The sequence below is a fragment of the Prenolepis imparis genome, unplaced genomic scaffold (assembly GCF_030444845.1).
Source record: "Prenolepis imparis isolate NDT839.2.m4 unplaced genomic scaffold, iyPreImpa1.0 SCAF_31, whole genome shotgun sequence".
NCBI lineage: Eukaryota > Metazoa > Arthropoda > Insecta > Hymenoptera > Formicidae > Prenolepis > Prenolepis imparis.
In genome coordinates, this window is record NW_028141189.1 from 181,610 (window position 1) to 201,138 (window position 19,529).

Genomic DNA, 19,529 nt, shown 5'->3' on the forward strand with positions numbered 1-19,529 from the left:
ATGAGAGAAACGACATTATCGCCGAAAATCATAGTTCCGCGATCGGCGGCCATAAAGGCATAACGAAAACATTTCAGCGAATAAAAAAGCGGTATCACTGGAACGGTATGAAAGCCGATGTCAAAACGTTTATCGAAAATTGTCGCCCTTGTCAACTGAAAAAGCTAGTTCGCGTAAAAACTAGGCAGCCCATGGTATTAACGGACACGCCCGACGCGAGTTTCGATAAAATTTCAATGGATATCATGGGACCGCTACCCGCTACGCGAGCAAGTAACATGTACATACTCACTATACAAGATCTTTTGACTAAATATTCCCTAGCGATCCCCCTGCGACAAGCAAACGCAGTCCACGTAGCAGACGCATTCACTAACGAGTTAATATGCATTTTCGGAGCGCCGAAAGCCATATTAACAGACCAGGGATCACACTTCTTAAATAGTTTAATGCGTTACTTAGGTAAGAAATTTAAAATCAAACATTTTAAGATTACAGCCTACAGGCCTCAATCTAACGGCTCGATAGAGCGCTCCCACCATGTTCTGTGGGAATATTTAAAACAATATGTGGATAAGAATAACGAATGGGATAAGTACCTAAAATTGGCGTCATTTTCCTACAACACGAGCGTACATGAGGGAACGCGATACACCCCTTATGAACTAGTTTTCGGGAGGATAGCCAGGACACCTTCTAGCAATCCCGACATTGCCGACGTCGCGGACGAAAGTTACTCTAATTATCTTACAACTCTTTTTAATAAATTAACCGACGTCCAGGCCATCGCCCGCAAAAACTTAATAGCTGCTAAACGAAGATCAAAAACTTATTATGATCGCAAAGCCAATGTTCGTGAATTTAGAGGAGGAGATTATGTCTATTTGTTAAAAGAACCAACAAAAGGGAAACTAGGGGACCAATATACGGGTCCATATAGGATAATTAAACTCTTAGGAAATCATAACGTTAAGCTAGCTATAAGTAGTAATAAGACACGAATCGTACACGAAGATAAGCTGAAGGTCTCACCGCATCGAACCCCCACCGAGGAGGACCCCCACTCCGAGCCAAACAGCTATAACTTCGACGCCCGGATGGAGGACCGGCCAGTTCCAAGCAAACGTCGAAATGACTAACATCGCACTCTTATTGATAGCGCTGACGGCCATACCGGCTCATGGACTAGTAGGATATGACTGCGGAGGTCATGGACTAAATATCACCTCGCTTTCTCTCTTAGATATAGGAGAATGCCAGATGGATAATATCGAGCCTGACAAGAAAGAGGTGTACGTGCAGCTACTACAACTAAGCGAGTTTGATCACACCATTGGACTTCAATGCAAAATTGAAATCGATCGAACTATTTACTATTGTGGGATGCATTCGCATGTATCCATAGTACACAATGGAAGACGCGAGTACATACGCGAGGTGTCAACCGAAACCTGTAAAAAGCTGTATGACACAGGGACCATATTCTTAGGAAACAACGGTCACATCAGCGGCATCAAGGTAAACACCACTAACCAACGCAGCCTCACATTCGCGGGGACCACCAAGACTGACGGAGGATGCATCGGGACACAGTTCAGCGACCCGTTTGGTACATGGGATAACGTGGTCGTCCAAGCTTCAATAAAGATTTATACTCGGAAATTGGAACTACCTGTCAAACATAGCACCAACGAGGTGATATTACCCTCTGGTGCTCGGTGTCATGTAACTGAAGGAGAATGCAACGATGCAGACGGTACAACTACCTACTGGTCGGTGTTACCCGCCGACAACTGTCACTTCAATCGTTATGACGTTCTATACCAGGGACTTGCCTACCGACTTACGCCAAAGTCTATGCAGAGAGAATCCCCGACTGTCTACACAGTCACCACTCAGGAGACCACATTCGCACTCGCAAGAACAACAGAAATAAACGTGTGCGGATATAAAATTCTGAGAACAGAGCACCCCAAACTCTGTATCCTCGAGACGCAACCTGGACACGCGTTCAAAGGCCGCTCCAGAATCCCGATCGATAATCTCGACATATTCTCCTACGTAAACTCAAAATTTATTTACGTAGAGAAACACCTCAAGACTCAACTGACGCAACTATACCAGGACATAATGGAGCAAAAATGCGCCTTGGAAAGGCAAATTCTTCAAAACGCCCTCTCACTCGCCAGCATCGTTCCGGACGAGATGGCACACCGAATTATGAAGACACCAGGCTACACCGCCATTACAGCAGGCGAAGTCCTTCATCTAATCAAATGCGTGCCAGTAGAATGCCGAGTACGCCCAGCCGAGAACTGTTACAACGAGCTTCCCGTAACCTACCAAAACAAATCCCTCTTCCTGTTACCAAGATCAAGGATACTCACCAAAACAGGAACACTCAGGGATTGCAACGAACTACTCCCGGCAATGTATCAAATCCACAACACCTGGTACCGCTTGACGCCGAGGCCAGTAGAGTCGATCGCGCCGCCAACGATACAACCACTAACTAAACCCTCCTGGAAATACGTGAGTCCTGATTCACTTGCCACCAGCGGCATCTACACCAACGAGGATCTCGACCGACTCCGCGACCACATAATGTTTCCGATGGAAAAGCCCTCTATGCTTAATACAATTGCGAGAGGAGCTATGGGGCAGGAAGTTCCAGCGGGAAGTTTCTCGATGATGAACCTCCTAGACGAAAAATCGCTGGATCAAATAGCAGAAAACGCGGGAGCACGTCTCTGGAAAGGTTTTATATCTTTCGGATCCGCCAGTGCCGGAATACTGGGAATATTCGTCGCTGCGCGTCTCACTAAACTAATAATCGACACACTCATCCACGGTTACGCACTTCACTCCGTATACGGGTGGAGTATACATCTTTTGGGAGCCATCTGGACTTCAGTGACTAATGTCCTGCTACATCTCGGAAGACCAACAGACCAAGGGCAGAACAATGGAAAAGAGTTGTTACCACTAAATCCCCCTTCGACGACCGAAGATTCTGCGCCCCTAGCCCCCCCCACACAAGGAAACCAACCCTCTCCAACCGAAAAAGTGCGAGCGAGTGAAGTGCAAATTGACTATAGAGAACTGCGTAACCTTCTCTCAGAAGAAGTTAAACTCTGTCAACGCGATAGCGAAAATTAGAACTAAGCGTAGAAAATAAGAAAAACCATAACATATATATTATTAATCCCTAGAATAAATTCGGAAAATGTTGGAACATGGTCCAACATTTTCTATTTAAGGGGGGAGGTGTCACGTCCGGCCGCTAAACATTTTTCATTTTCTTATGTTTCTCATACAAATAATTCTAAGTCCCTTAAGCGCTTTTTGAAAAGCGCGCCAGCGACGGCCATGATGTCTAACTCCGCCTAGTGCCTAAACGTGGCGCTGCGTAGCGCCTAGGAACTTTCCCACCACGGTGAGCGTTCCCACTACGGCAAGCGTCCCCCACCATGGGCCGCCGCAACTCCGAGCCGCCGAAACGAAGGATCTCAGATGAGTCCCAAACTTAGTCAAATTCTAATTGCGACTCTAACCAGAGCAGTTCTACTCCGAACGCTCTCTAACTCTAAATCCTAGTTCAAATTCTAACTCTAATTCTAAATCTAATAATAAGCTCTAACTCTAAGATTTGATTTTTTGTATTAAGTGCGTCTAGTGTTAACTTTAAATAAATTGTGTGTTTTATATTAGCAATTCTAATATTTATTTGAAAATACAACCTCATCTTTAACCTCACGCGTTTCTAGTGCTACATCTTATATTCATTCTCAAAATCTCTAAATTCAGTTGTTTCTCCAGCGTGCACGTGTCGTATAATTACTTATTAAATAAATTATTATCGATTGAATTCTAGGCTGCGATTTAGAGAGGACGAACCGCTCATCGTTGCTAAACAATTCATTTCTTCTATTGAATTCTGGAACCTGTAATGACTGTTTCGAGAGGACAACCCGCTCACAGTCATATACCGAAACAATAACCGACAGTGAGGACCGCCGCACGTCGACTTATTGTAAAAGTAACGCAGTCTCCAGAATGTTCTATATGATTTATAATGCCTAAGACACGCCGTGCAGGAAGGAAGAATCAGCTTCGTCGAATAGTCGCGCGTTATTACCACCCGGCAAAACCAAACGAATATTCAGCTATTATTGGCACAGATTATTACAACGATCCTGAATACGAGGCATTATTCACCAAACACGTGCTATTAAGAGAGTGGCCCGCGAAATTATCGCAAATCGACATCAAAAAACCTGAGCCCCCGCCAGTCGACATCCCAGAAAACGACCCCCGCAAATCCGGTTACCTCCAACGCAGAGCTGAAGCCTTGCACGAGCAATACGAGAAGCCACTCCAAAACATCGTGGAACTGCCACCCACCAACTACAAGCTCGACTAAAAGGTAAGTAAAAGAAATATCTCTCGTCAACTTATGATCCTTCGGTTTCACTTAAAAGTAACAATAACGTAACAGTAACAATTCTATTTTAACTGTAAATGAACAACTTTTTCAACGGGCAAACCAAACTAAAATAGTACGTAGCTACAGAGTCATAAAAGTGAAACTCGGGTCATGATAAAAAAAAAGGGGTCAGTCATAAAAGTGAAACTCGGGTCCGACAGAAAAAAGGGTCAGTCATAAAAAAAAAGACAAAGGAGCGATTTCTCTTTCCAAATTCTTTGGCCGGTTTCGCTTTTCGTGCTAGAGTAAGAAAACGGATATTTTCCAATATTAACACGCTTTAATTGTTTAAACAATATATTACTCATGTGTCCGCGTAGTTTTTCCAACCATATTATTCCACCCTTTGAGGAGGAATACGAGACAATCGAGACTGTCGAGACGATTTATTGTCAACGTGCCACAGGGTACATTCATCTAGGTACGGACGCCGCGTTGTGCATACGTTGTTACTTCAAATTAAGCACAAGCGAAAAGTCCAATTGGGTAATTTCAGTAAAGCACCTCCTCATAATCGGTGAGTTGCCCACCGGGATAACGTGTTCCGTGTGTAATTTGAACAGATTGACACAAACTCGCGACCCACACCACCATTGTCTTGTGTGTCAAATCGCATATCTAAAGTATCTCGACGGAGAAGAAACTCCCTACACGAACAGTGACGGCAATACAGTAGTGACCGTTTTCCACGCGATTAATTACTCGTTCGACAGGTACCCAGAATATCTCTAACTAAACAACGCAAATTCGTGTTTCCTATTCACTCTTGTATCTATGCGTTCTGGACGTGTGACCATATATTCGGATAGCCTCCGTCGCGGGCAATCCCCGGAAGTAAATCTCCGAAAAGCGACGTTGTCTTGCGCAATAGTCCGAGTATGTTGTTCGTGAAAATATATTCCGCGAATTATACCCCGCGACTCCGCGCGGACGTAACAACAGGTGTAATTATACAGAATTTTTTATGTTGATGTTCCAGCTAATAATGTCATTTTTTGAGAAATTTTAATTCTGTAAACAAGTGCTGTTTTGTTATCGTCTGCAGAAGTTTGTATTGCTTTCCGTTTTGTTTGTATTCTTACAGGTGTAAATATACCGAATGTTCAAAATTGATATTAGAGCTAATAATGTCATTTTTGGGATATTTCAATATTTTATACGGGTGCTGTTTTGTAATTGCCTGCAGACGTTTGTACCGTTTTCCATTTCGTTTGTACCGCTACAGGTGTAAATACACTGAGTTTTAAAAATTGATGTTACAGCTAATAGTGTCATTTTTAAGATATTTTTATTCTGTAACGAATTGTTTTGTAATCGTCTGCAGACGTTTGTACCGCTTTTTGTTATGTTTGTATCCCTACAAATAAAAATATATCAAATCTAGGTCGCAGAAGCCCCCCCTCGTTGTCCGCCACCCTGATGTGAGGGAGCTCACCCTTCGCAAGATTTTGCGAAGAGTGCTAAGAGCAGACAGTGCCATCAATAATGTCATTTTTGAGATATTTCTATTCTGCATAAGGGTGCTATTTTGTAATTGCCTGCAGACGTTTGTACCGCTTTCCATTTTGTTCGTATCTATACAGGTGTAATTACAGGTGTAATTAAATAAATACAGAATTTTTAAAATTGATGTTACAGCTAATTATGTCATTTTATGAGAAATTTTAATTCTGTAAACGCTGTTTTGTCTGCAGACGTTTTATTGCTTTCCGTTTTGTTTGCACCTTTACAGGTGTAAATATACCGAATGTTCAAAATTGATATTAGAGCTAATATGTCATTTTTGGGATATTTCAATTTTGTATACGGGTGCTGTTTTAATTGCCTGCAGACGTTTATACCGCTATCCGTTTTGTTTGTATCTTTATAGATGTAAATATACAGAATTTTTAAAATTGATGTTACAGCTAATTATGTCATTTTATGAGAAATTTTAATTCTGTAAACGCTGTTTTGTTACCGTCTGCAGACGTTTGTATTGCTTTCTGTTTTGTTTATACCCTTACAGGTGTAAATATACCGAATGTTCAAAATTGATATTAGAGCTAATATGTCATTTTTGGGATATTTCAATTTTGTATACGGGTGCTGTTTTAATTGCCTGCAGACGTTTATACCGCTATCCGTTTTGTTTGTATCTTTATAGATGTAAATATACAGAATTTTTAAAATTGATGTTATAGCTAATAATGTCATTTTATGACATTCGCCACATCAAGCCCCTACCCCGGAATACCCCCACTCCGAAGATGACTATATCTCGGACACCCCGACGGAGGACGGGCCAGTAACCAGCCAACCACGACAGAATGAAGACCTACGTAAGCATACTAACTGCAATCGCACTGTTAGCCCTAACCTCTAATGGGCTAATAGGGTACGACTGTGGAGGCCGCGGTTTAAATATCACTACGCTCTCACTATTGGACATAGAAGAATGCAAAGTCGACGACATCGAGCCAAAGAAGGAAGAGGTCTACGTACAATTGCTACAGTTGAGCGAATTCGAGCACACATCAGGAATCCAGTGCAAAATTGAAGTCGACCGAACTGTCTATTACTGTGGGATGCACTCACACATATCATCACACACATAATTTTTAAAATTGATATTAGAGCTAATAATGTCATTTTTGGGATATTTCAATTTTGTATACGGGTGCTGTTTTGTAATTGCCTGCAGACGTTTGTACCGCTTTCCATTTTGTTCGTATCTATACAGGTGTAATTATAGAGAATTTTTAAAATTGATGTTATAGCTAATAATGTCATTTTATGAGAAATTTTAATTCTGTAAACGCTGTTTTGTTACCGTCTGCTGACGTTTGTATTGCTTTCTGTTTTCTTTATACCCTTACAGGTGTAAATATACCGAATGTTCAAAATTGATATTAGAGCTAATAATGTCATTTTTGGGATATTTCAATTTTGTATACGGGTGCTGTTTTGTAATTGCCTGCAGACGTTTGTACCGCTTTCCATTTTGTTCGTAACTATACAGGTGTAATTATTACAGAATTTTTTAAGTTGATGTTACAGCTAATAATGTCATTTTTTGAGAAATTTTAATTCTGTAAACGCTATTTTGTTACCGTCTGCAGACGTTTGTATTGCTTTCCGTTTTGTTTGTACCCCTATAGGTATAAATACACCGAGTTTTAAAAATTGATGTTACAGCTAATAGTGTCATTTTTAAGATATTTTTATTCTGTAACGAATGTTGTTTTGTAATTGCCTGCAGACGTTTGTACCGCTTTCCATTTTGTTCGTATCTATACAGGTGTAATAATACAAAATTTTTACAATTGATGTTACAGCTAATAGTGTCAGTTTATGAGATATTTTAATTCTGTAGACGCTGTTTTGTTACCGTCTGCAGACATTTGTATTGCTTTCGATGTAAATATACCAAATGTTCAAAATTGATATTAGAGCTAATAATGTCATTTTTGGGATATTTCAATTTTGTATACGGGTGCTGTTTTGTAATTGCCTGCAGACGTTTGTACCGCTTTCCATTTTGTTCGTAACTATACAGGTGTAATTATACAGAATTTTTTAAGTTGATGTTACAGCTAATAATGTCATTTTTTGAGAAATTTTAATTCTGTAAACGCTGTTTTGTTACCGTCTGCAGACGTTTGTATCGCTTTCCGTTTCGTTTGTACCCCTACAGGTGTAAATACACCGAGTTTTAAAAATTGATGTTACAGCTAATAGTGTCATTTTTTAAGATATTTTAATTCAGTAAACGATTGTTTTGTAATCGTCTTCAGACGTTTGTACCGCTTTTTTGCAAGGTTTTGCGAAGGGTGCTAAGTGCGGACAGTGCCACTAATAACGTCATTTTTGGAATATTTCAATTCTGCATACGGGTGCTGTTTTGTAATTGCCTGCAGGCGTTTGTACCGCTTTCCATTTTGTTCGTATCTATACAGGTGTAATTATACAGAATTTTAAAAATTGATGTTATAGCTAATAATGTCATTTTATGAGAAATTTTAATTCTGTAAACGCTGTTTTGTTACCGTCTGCAGACGTTTGTATTGGTTTCTGTTTTGTTTGCACCCTTACAGGTGTAAATATACCGAATGTTCAAAATTGATATTAGAGCTAATAATGTCATTTTTGGGATATTTCAATTTTGTATACGGGTGCTGTTTTGTAATATCCTGCAGACGTTTGTACCGCTTTCCGTTTCGTTTGTACCCCTACAGGTGTAAATACACCGAGTTTTAAAAATTGATGTTACAGCTAATAGTGTCATTTTTTAAGATATTTTAATTCTGTAAACGATTGTTTTGTAATCGTCTGCAGACGTTTGTACCGCTTTTTTGCAAGGTTTTGCGAAGGGTGCTAAGTGCGGACAGTGCCACTAATAATGTTATTTTTGGGATATTTCAATTCTGCATACGGGTGCTGTTTTGTAATTGCCTGCAGACGTTTGTACCGCTTTCCATTTTGTTCGTATCTATACAGGTGTAATTATACAGAATTTTTAAAATTGATGTTATAGCTAATAATGTCATTTTATGAGAAATTTTAATTCTGTAAACGCTGTTTTGTTACCGTCTGCTGACGTTTGTATTGCTTTCTGTTTTCTTTATACCCTTACAGGTGTAAATATACCGAATGTTCAAAATTGATATTAGAGCTAATAATGTCATTTTTGGGATATTTCAATTTTGTATACGGGTACTGTTTTGTAATTACCTGCAGACGTTTGTACCACTTTCCATTTTGTTCGTATCTATACAGGTGTAATTATAGAGAATTTTTAAAATTGATGTTATAGCTAATAATGTCATTTTATGAGAAATTTTAATTCTGTAAACGCTGTTTTGTTACCGTCTGCTGACGTTTGTATTGCTTTCTGTTTTCTTTATACCCTTACAGGTGTAAATATACGAATGTTCAAAATTGATATTATAGCTAATAATGTCATTTTTGGGATATTTCAATTTTGTATACGGGTGCTGTTTTGTAATTGCTTGCAGACGTTTGTACCGCTTTCCATTTTGTTCGTAACTATACAGGTGTAATTATTACAGAATTTTTTAAGTTGATGTTACAGCTAATAATGTCATTTTTTGAGAAATTTTAATTCTGTAAACGCTATTTTGTTACCGTCTGCAGACGTTTGTATTGCTTTCCGTTTTGTTTGTACCCCTATAGGTATAAATACACCGAGTTTTAAAAATTGATGTTACAGCTAATAGTGTCATTTTTAAGATATTTTTATTCTGTAACGAATGTTGTTTTGTAATTGCCTGCAGACGTTTGTACCGCTTTCCATTTTGTTCGTATCTATACAGGTGTAATAATACAAAATTTTTACAATTGATGTTACAGCTAATAGTGTCAGTTTATGAGATATTTTAATTCTGTAAACGCTGTTTTGTTACCGTCTGCAGACGTTTGTATTGCTTTCGATGTAAATATACCAAATGTTCAAAATTGATATTAGAGCTAATAATGTCATTTTTGGGATATTTCAATTTTGTATACGGGTGCTGTTTTGTAATTGCCTGCAGACGTTTGTACCGCTTTCCATTTTGTTCGTAACTATACAGGTGTAATTATACAGAATTTTTTAAGTTGATGTTACAGCTAATAATGTCATTTTTTGAGAAATTTTAATTCTGTAAACGCTGTTTTGTTACCGTCTGCAGACGTTTGTACCGCTTTCCGTTTCGTTTGCACCCTTACAGGTGTAAATATACCGAATGTTCAAAATTGATATTAGAGCTAATAATGTCATTTTTGGGATATTTCAATTTTGTATACGGGTGCTGTTTTGTAATTGCCTGCAGACGTTTGTACCGCTTTCCATTTTGTTCGTAACTATACAGGTGTAATTATTACAGAATTTTTTAAGTTGATGTTACAGCTAATAATGTCATTTTTTGAGAAATTTTAATTCTGTAAACGCTATTTTGTTACCGTCTGCAGACGTTTGTATTGCTTTCCGTTTTGTTTGTACCCCTATAGGTATAAATACACCGAGTTTTAAAAATTGATGTTACAGCTAATAGTGTCATTTTTAAGATATTTTTATTCTGTAACGAATGTTGTTTTGTAATTGCCTGCAGACGTTTGTACCGCTTTCCATTTTGTTCGTATCTATACAGGTGTAATAATACAAAATTTTTACAATTGATGTTACAGCTAATAGTGTCAGTTTATGAGATATTTTAATTCTGTAAACGCTGTTTTGTTACCGTCTGCAGACGTTTGTATTGCTTTCGATGTAAATATACCAAATGTTCAAAATTGATATTAGAGCTAATAATGTCATTTTTGGGATATTTCAATTTTGTATACGGGTGCTGTTTTGTAATTGCCTGCAGACGTTTGTACCGCTTTCCATTTTGTTCGTAACTATACAGGTGTAATTATACAGAATTTTTTAAGTTGATGTTACAGCTAATAATGTCATTTTTTGAGAAATTTTAATTCTGTAAACGCTGTTTTGTTACCGTCTGCAGACGTTTGTACCGCTTTCCGTTTCGTTTGCACCCTTACAGGTGTAAATATACCGAATGTTCAAAATTGATATTAGAGCTAATAATGTCATTTTTGGGATATTTCAATTTTGTATACGGGTGCTGTTTTGTAATTGCCTGCAGACGTTTGTACCGCTTTCCGTTTCGTTTGTACCCCTACAGGTGTAAATACACCGAGTTTTAAAAATTGATGTTACAGCTAATAGTATCATTTTTTAAGATATTTTAATTCTGTAAACGATTGTTTTGTAATCGTCTGCAGACGTTTGTACCGCTTTTTTGCAAGGTTTTGCGAAGGGTGCTAAGTGCGGACAGTGCCACTAATAATGTTATTTTTGGGATATTTTAATTCTGCATACGGGTGCTGTTTTGTAATTGTCTGCAAACGTTTGTACCGCTTTCCATTTTGTTCGTATCTATACAGGTGTAATTATACAGAATTTTTAAAATTGATGTTATAGCTAATAATGTCATTTTATGAGAAATTTTAATTCTGTAAACGCTGTTTTGTTACCGTCTGCAGACGTTTGTATTGCTTTCGATGTAAATATACCAAATGTTCAAAATTGATATTAGAGCTAATAATGTCATTTTTGGGATATTTCAATTTTGTATACGGGTGCTGTTTTGTAATTGCCTGCAGACGTTTGTACCGCTTTCCATTTTGTTCGTAACTATACAGGTGTAATTATACAGAATTTTTTAAGTTGATGTTACAGCTAATAATGTCATTTTTGGGATATTTCAATTTTGTATACGGGTGCTGTTTTGTAATATCCTGCAGACGTTTGTACCGCTTTCCGTTTCGTTTGTACCCCTACAGGTGTAAATACACCGAGTTTTAAAAATTGATGTTACAGCTAATAGTGTCATTTTTTAAGATATTTTAATTCTGTAAACGATTGTTTTGTAATCGTCTGCAGACGTTTGTACCGCTTTTTTGCAAGGTTTTGCGAAGGGTGCTAAGTGCGGACAGTGCCACTAATAATGTTATTTTTGGGATATTTCAATTCTGCATACGGGTGCTGTTTTGTAATTGTCTGCAGACGTTTGTACCGCTTTCCATTTTGTTCGTATCTATACAAGTGTAATTATACAGAATTTTTAATATTGAATTATAGCTAATAATGTCATTTTATGTGAAATTTTAATTCTGTAAACGCTGTTTTGTTACCGTCTGCTGACGTTTGTATTGCTTTCTGTTTTCTTTATACCCTTACAGGTGTAAATATACCGAATGTTCAAAATTGATATTAGAGCTAATAATGTCATTTTTGGGATATTTCAATTTTGTATACGGGTACTGTTTTGTAATTGCCTGCAGACGTTTGTACCGCTTTCCATTTTGTTCGTAACTATACAGATGTAATTATACAGAATTTTTTAAGTTGATGTTACAGCTAATAATGTCATTTTTTGAGAAATTTTAATTCTGTAAACGCTGTTTTGTTACCGTCTGCAGACGTTTGTATTGCTTTCCGTTTTGTTTGTACCCCTACAGATATAAATACACCGAGTTTTAAAAATTGATGTTACAGCTAATAGTGTCATTTTTTAAGATATTTTAATTCTGTAAACGGGTGCTGTTTTGTTACCGTCTGCAGACGTTTGTATTGCTTTCTGTTTTATTTATACCCTTACAGGTGTAAATATACCGAATGTTCAAAATTGATATTAGAGCTAATAATGTCATTTTTGGGATATTTCAATTTTGTATACGGGTGCTGTTTTGTAATTGCCTGCAGACATTTGTACCGCTATCCGTTTTGTTTGTATCTTTATAGGTGTAAATATACCGAATTTTGTTAATTGATGTTACAGCTAATAGTGTCATTTTTGAGAAATTTTAATTCTGTAAACAAGTGCTGTTTTGTTATCGTCTGCAGACGTTTGTCGCGAATTCATTCGCGAGAATTAGTCGGCGTGATAAATGAGAGTGTCGCGCGGCCCGTCCCGCGCGCTTGTCACTCTCTCCCGCGATTTCGCGCGTTTGTCGCGCTCTCACTCGTGCTCCCGCGCTCTCGTTTCAGCGCGCTTCGATCAGCTGTGCGCGTTCACGTCACCGCGCTCGTTCAAACACTCGCTCGCCTGGGCAAACAGGCGCGGAAAACAATAAACAGCTTTGTCCCCCGACTTTCGAGACGATCCGTTAATGTATTGTTACAAGACCAAAAATCATTGGTCTCTTAACTGGAGAACCTTCTCGAAGGTCGAAGGGATACAGCCGCCTGCGTTGACTCCGCATTCCTGTTTGCCCACTCGTCTCGAGACCGTTCGCGCTCGCAGATCGCTGTCGATTAGTTTTCTTTTCGCGCCGTCGCCGAATTATAAGCTGCTCACGCGCACGTTGCACTTGCAATTGCCGAACCGCCGACTTGTATTGTTTAGAACACTTGTTTGTCATACTGGACACGAAAAATACACTGCAATACGGACACTTTGATTATTGAAGTTTCTCTCCTCACTGCCTCCGACCTTTTCCAATTTCGCTCGTGTACCGCTCTAACTACGCGAATCTCGCGCGGCAATACAGCACATTTCTGGTCCTTCGAGCCGGATCAACTTGATCCTTTCTTCGGCTTCCTCGTCACTGTTCTCGAGCTCGCCGTTTGTGCGGAGTGTTGTGGTGCCGAAGTGACGTGCGGTCCACCGTCAGGAACGAAGATGGAAAAGTTAGTGGCGGTTCAGCGAGACCTTCAATCGCGCATTGCGCGCTCAACTGAGGTGCTAGAGAGCTTGGAGTCCACCAAAGTCACCATGGGCCTCGTCCGATCCGCCAGTGATGGACGTTAGGTGGAGGAAATTTGAGACTAATCACGAGAAGCTAATAACGGACTTCGGGGACACTCTCGTTGAGAGCGCCTACCTCACAGACGATGTCGCGAGTGCTGTAGAGGTGGACTACCTCCGGCAGCGTGCCCGTCTGCTGGACGCGGAACAGGCTCTCCTCCTGGCTGCGGAGGGGTCTAAGAAGGAGCGAGCGGGGCCCACGCCGTCGATGTCGCGTAATGCTCTCCCCCGGATTCAGCTGCCGCAGTTTTCGGGCAAATTTGAGGACTGGCCGGCTTTCCGAGACCTCTTCAGCTCTCTCGTGAGCAATGAATCCTCCCTGTCAAAAGTGGAGAATCATTATTTGAAGACTAGCGTCAAGGGGGACGCCGAACAACTCATCAAAAACCTGCCAACGACGGAGGACAATTTTGAGCGCGCGTGGACCACCCTCAGCGACCATTATGAAAATAAGCGTCTGCTGGTGAGGTCATATCTGGCTGCATTCACCGCTCTCCCCAAGATGACGTCCGATTCGGTAACTGACCTTCGACGCATCTTCCACGGCGTGGTGTCTGTCGTCGGCTCTCTGGAGGGGATTGGCCGTCCGATCTCCAGCTGCTCGGACCTTTTCGTCCACCTGGTGGTCGAGCTCCTCGACACTAGGACCCGCCGGGAGTGGGAAAATTCGCTGGGAAAGAGCCCCGAGCCCTCGACGTACGACGAGCTCCGTGAGTTCCTCCAGGAGCAACTGATGACCCAGGAGGCGATCCTATCAACCGCCAGCGAACCGTCCGGAAAGTCGTCAGAAAAGTCCGGGCGCTCTGCCCGCAGCAATCACGTGAAGGGCCGCGCCGTCGATTCTAGCCGCAGCTGCCCAATCTGTAAGAAGGAACACTTCTTAGCTTTCTGCGAGCAATACAGGAAGAAATCTGCTCCCGAGCGACGCGAAGCGGTAACGACTCACCAACGCTGCTGGAACTGCCTAGGTCGTCATATGGTCAGCGCCTGCCCATCTTCCAAGAACTGCAACAAGTGCTCCGGACGTCATCATACGTCACTGCACGAGGCCTTCGCAGCCTCTTCGGCGCTCGCTGTGGACTGCTCTCCGTCGCCGACGGTGCATGTGACTTAGCGCCCGCCAGCAGAGTTTTCGTCGGTCTTGCTTGCGACGGCCCGCGTTCGTGTGACTGATCGTGCCGGAAAGTGACACGTAGTTCGCGCGCTGGTCGACCCGGGGTCCGAAACCTGCCTGGTCGCCGAGTCACTCGCCCAGAGACTCCGCTTACCTCGAACCCCGACGTCGGTCGCTATTTTTGGCGTCGGCGGAATTCAGACGGGATTCTCCCGGGGCCGCCTCGTCGTCGCGTTGTCCTCGCGTACGAGGCAATTCTCGTGCAGTATCTCCGCTCTCGTGTTGCCGCGCCTGTCAATGTACAGCGGCACGGCGGGCGGGAGCGCGTGTTCGTGGCCCCACGTGCGAGGACTTGACCTGGCCGACCCCGAGTACTTCCGTCGGGACCCGGTGGAGCTCCACCTCGGCGCGGACGCGTACGCTGACATCGTCCTCCCCGATCTACGGCGGGGAGGACCCATGGAGCCGATCGCGCAGCAGACGCGCCTCGGCTGGATCATCCTGGGGCCCGCCGGAATCAACAGTCACGCCGTGTCATCCGTGACCTCGCTTCAGTGCACTACGACGGATGAACTGCCTGCCCTCGTGCGCCGCTTCTGGGAGTGGGAAGAAATGCCCCGCGGCCCCATGCCGCTTACCACCGAGGAGAGAGAGTGCGAGGAGTACTTCTCTCGAACGCACCAGCGTCTCTCCGACGGTCGATACGCAGTACGCCTGCCGCTTCGACGAGAGCCACCGGATCTGACTGCCACGCGCCGCGCTGCCTTCCGGATGCTCGCCACTGTGGGGCGTCGGCTAGAGCGTGACCCGGCGCTTCGAGACCTGTATCGGAAATTCATGAGCGACTACCACGCCCTAGGTCATATGTCGCCCGTCGACGCCGCGCCTGCTGAGCGCTGCTGCTACCTGCCGCATCACGGGGTGCTCCGAGGGTCCGGTATCAACGCCAAGCTCAGAGTCGTATTCAACGGCTCTTCTCGCACCTCCGAGGGACTCGCTCTAAACGATTTCTTGCACACAGGGCCTAATCTTCTGCCACCTCTCGCCGACGTGCTCCTGCGCTGGCGCTGCCATCGCTACGTCTTCACCGCCGACGTGGAGAAGATGTTCCGCCAGATCCTAGTCCATCCGGCGGATCGGGACATGCAGCGCATCCTGTGGGCAGAGGACAACGACGTAAAGACCTTTCAGCTCAATACCGTCACGTACGGGCTGGCGTGCGCTCCGTACTTGGCGATTCGAGTGCTACGCCAGCTCGCCTGCGACGAGACTCGGCGATTTCCCCGAGGTTCCGCCGCCCTCCAGCGGGATGTTTATATGGACGACATCCTTACCGGCGCCGAGGACTTGGAATCTGTTCGCCTCCTGCAGACACAGATATCCGCCCTCTGCATGGCGGGCGGGTTCCCTTTGCGGAAGTGGGCCGCTAACCACGGGGCAATCCTTGCAAGCGTCCCGCTCGAGCACCTTCGACCTGCTGTGGACGCCACGTTGCCGACCGACGCCTGCTCCGTGCTGGGTTTGAAATGGACGCCCATGCGCGACGACTTCTCTCTCGTCGTCGGAAGATCGGCGGGAGTCCCTCCTACGAAGCGGGTTGTACTCTCTCAAACCGCTCGCCTGTTCGATCCCCTCGGCTGGTTGGCCCCCATCGTAGTACGGGCAAAACTGCTGATCCAAACCACCTGGTTGGAGCAGCTAGATTGGGACGCTCCTCTGCCATCGGGACATGCCGCAGCCTGGGCGAGGTTCGAGGAGGAGTTCCCTGTATTGGAGAAGGTACGAATACCGCGCTGGTATCGTTGCGGCGCAGCTCCTTGTGGCGTCGAGATCCATGGCTTCGCTGATGCCTCGGAGAGGGCTTACGCCGCCGTGGTGTACCTTCGGACGATCAGCGACGGAGAGCCTTACCTCTCGCTGGTGCAGGCTAAGACGAAGGTCGCGCCGCTGAAGAGGATGTCTCTACCCAGACTGGAGCTCTGTGCAGCGGCCTTACTGGCGAAACTGGTCGATCACGTCCGAACTACGCTCGACCTGGCTGGATCCCCCACCTTCCTGTGGACGGACTCGACGGTCGTGCTCGCCTGGGTTAGAGGTCACCCTGCGAAATGGACCACCTTCGTGGCTAATCGTGTGGCGGAAATACAACGGTCCAGTGAAGAGTCTAGATGGAGACACGTACCTGGGCGCGATAATCCGGCGGACTGTGCGTCCCGGGGCGTGTCCCCGAGCGATCTGCTGGAGCATCCGCTATGGTGGACGGGGCCCAAGTTCCTGACCCAGGACCCTTCCGCTTGGCCTCCGCCTCCAGACGGCTGCGATCTCCCGGATCTACCGGAGCAGCGCCCCACCCGGTGTCTGGCCGCCGCAAGCGCTCGGGAGCCTGAGGAGCTCGCCCGCTTTTCGTCGCTGCGCCGGCTGCTGCGCGTCACCGCCTGGATATTGCGCTGGCGAAAGAGATCTCTGCGACGTCCGCCTTCGCCGCCGGACCTGAGCTCGGGGGAACTGAACGAGGCCTTGGAGAGGTGGCTGTTAGGTCCAGTCACTGGCCTACGCCGTGGAGCTGGAGGACGTCTCCTCCGGACGGTCGGTTTCAAAACGCAGTCCCCTCCGCAAGCTCACGCCGATACTAGGCAACCAGGGGATCCTGAGAGTGGGAGGGCGGTTAAAGCATTCGTTATTGAATGACGACCAGCGGCACCCGATCATCTTGCCGCCGGAGTCGCATTTGACTCGACTTACCATCGACGACAGCAACCGTCACACGCTTCACGGAGAAACCAGGCTACGCTGACCCACCTGCGACATCGCTTCTGGCTCCCGCGAGGCCGCCAACTGGTGCGGCGATACATTCATCGGTGCCTGCAGTGTGTTCGATGGCGGGCGGCCTCCCCTCAGCCACTGATGGGAAACCTGCCGAGAGCGAGGATCACGCCTAGCCGGCCGTTCCAGCACACAGGAGTGGACTTCGCGCGACCAATCTGGCTCCGAACGACGAAGGGCCGCGGACATAAAGCCTACAAGGCTTTTCTCTGCGTCTTTGTCTGTTTCAGCTCCCGCGCCGTTCACTTGGAGGTTGTAAGCGACTACTCGGCCGACGCCTTCCTCGCCGCCTTCCGACGCTTCGTCTCCCGACGAGGTCTGTGCCAGGTTGTTTACTCCGACCGGGGTACGAATTTCGTGGGGGCTGACACGCAACTCAAGGACATATTCGACCAGGCGAGCCGTGAGCGCCATCGAATCGTCGGGTGCTTAGCCGATGACGGAGTCCAGTGGCGCTTTAACCCCCCGGCGGCGCCTCACTTCGGGGGCTTGTGGGAAGCAGCGATGAGAGCGCTTAAGCACCACCTGAGACGAGTCATAGGCGAGACCCGGTTGACCTTCGAGGAAATGGCCACTTTCTGAGACCGAGGCCTATCTCAACTCTCGCCCGCTCCAGGCCCTGACGGACGATCCAGAGGACCTCGATGCCCTGACCCCCGGTCACTTCCTGATCGGGGCGCGTCTCAACGCGGTTCCGGAGCCGACACTCATCAACGTGCCTGAGAACCGACTCAGCCGCTGGCGGCTCCTCCAGCAGATGCGGGACCACTTTTGGCATAGGTCCCGCGAATATCTCCAGACCCTCTCCCCACGGCCCAAGTGGTGGTCGATAAACGGGAATCCGCGCGAGGGCCAGCTGTGCCTGATCAAAAGCGAGACCACGCCGCCGTGCCGCTGGCCCCTCGCGCGGATAGTGCGCCTCCACCCTGGAGACGATGGCCATGTGCGTGTGGTGGACGTCCGGACCTCCGCCGGTGAACAGTCCCGTCCGATGGTTAAATTAGTACCCCTGCCGACAGCGGACGCTGCGGAACCGGGGACGCCCGAATAGATCGCGCGTTCAAGCTCCACTCGTGTCTCGTGTAAATCCTGTAAATTATGTGTATTTGTGCGATTCCTGTATGAAACTCGGTAAAACGGCTGTTAAATAGTGTGCTCTTACCTTCGTTGTTTGTCGCCATGATGGCCATGCCCTTGAGAGCGGGGGTCGCGGGATCAATCGTCGACCACCTGTCGACGAGGCGAGCGGGATGTCGCGAATTCATTCGCGAGAATTAGTCGGCGTGATAAATGAGAGTGTCGCGCGGCCCGTCCCGCGCGCCTGTCACTCTCTCCCGCGATTTCGCGCGTTTGTCGTTCTCTCTCTCGGGCTCCCGCGCGCCGGTCGCGCTCTCACTCGCGCTCCCGCGCTCTCGTTTCAGCGCGCTTCGATCAGCTGTGCGCGTTCACGTCACCGCGCTCGTTCAAACACTCGCTCGCCTGGGCAAACAGGCGCGGAAAACAATAAATAGCTTTGTCCGCCCGACTTTCGAGACGATCCGTTAATGTATTGTTACAAGACCAAAAATCATTGGTCTCTTAACTGGAGAACCTTCTCGAAGGTCGAAGGGATACAGCCGCCTGCGATGACTCCGCATTCCTGTTTGCCCACTCGTCTCGAGACCGTTCGCGCTCGCAGATCGCTGTCGATTAGTTTTCTTTTCGCGCCGTCGCCGAATTATAAGCTGCTCACGCGCACGTTGCACTTGCAATTGCCGAACCGCCGACTTGTATTGTTTAGAACACTTGTTTGTCATACTGGACACGAAAA

General features: G+C 45.4%; 4 protein-coding genes across 4 annotated transcripts; all 4 read left to right on the forward strand.

Moving 5' to 3' along the window:
* The first annotated feature begins 2,130 nt into the window (after positions 1 to 2,130).
* On the forward strand, positions 2,131 to 3,159 carry LOC145946945 (uncharacterized). Its single transcript, XM_083056701.1, has one exon. It carries the CDS (start codon positions 2,131 to 2,133, stop codon positions 3,157 to 3,159), a length of 1,029 nt encoding a protein of 342 aa, XP_082912827.1.
* A 10,615-nt stretch (positions 3,160 to 13,774) lies between these two features.
* On the forward strand, positions 13,775 to 14,896 carry LOC145946946 (uncharacterized). Its single transcript, XM_083056702.1, has one exon. It carries the CDS (start codon positions 13,775 to 13,777, stop codon positions 14,894 to 14,896), a length of 1,122 nt encoding a protein of 373 aa, XP_082912828.1.
* Positions 14,897 to 15,355: 459 nt separating this feature from the next.
* Positions 15,356 to 17,584, forward strand: LOC145946947 (uncharacterized). Its single transcript, XM_083056703.1, has one exon. The coding sequence runs from the start codon at positions 15,356 to 15,358 to the stop codon at positions 17,582 to 17,584; it is 2,229 nt and encodes a 742-aa protein (XP_082912829.1).
* A 216-nt stretch (positions 17,585 to 17,800) lies between these two features.
* LOC145946948 (uncharacterized) lies at positions 17,801 to 18,301 on the forward strand. Its single transcript, XM_083056704.1, has one exon. The coding sequence runs from the start codon at positions 17,801 to 17,803 to the stop codon at positions 18,299 to 18,301; it is 501 nt and encodes a 166-aa protein (XP_082912830.1).
* The last annotated feature ends 1,228 nt before the right edge of the window (positions 18,302 to 19,529 follow it).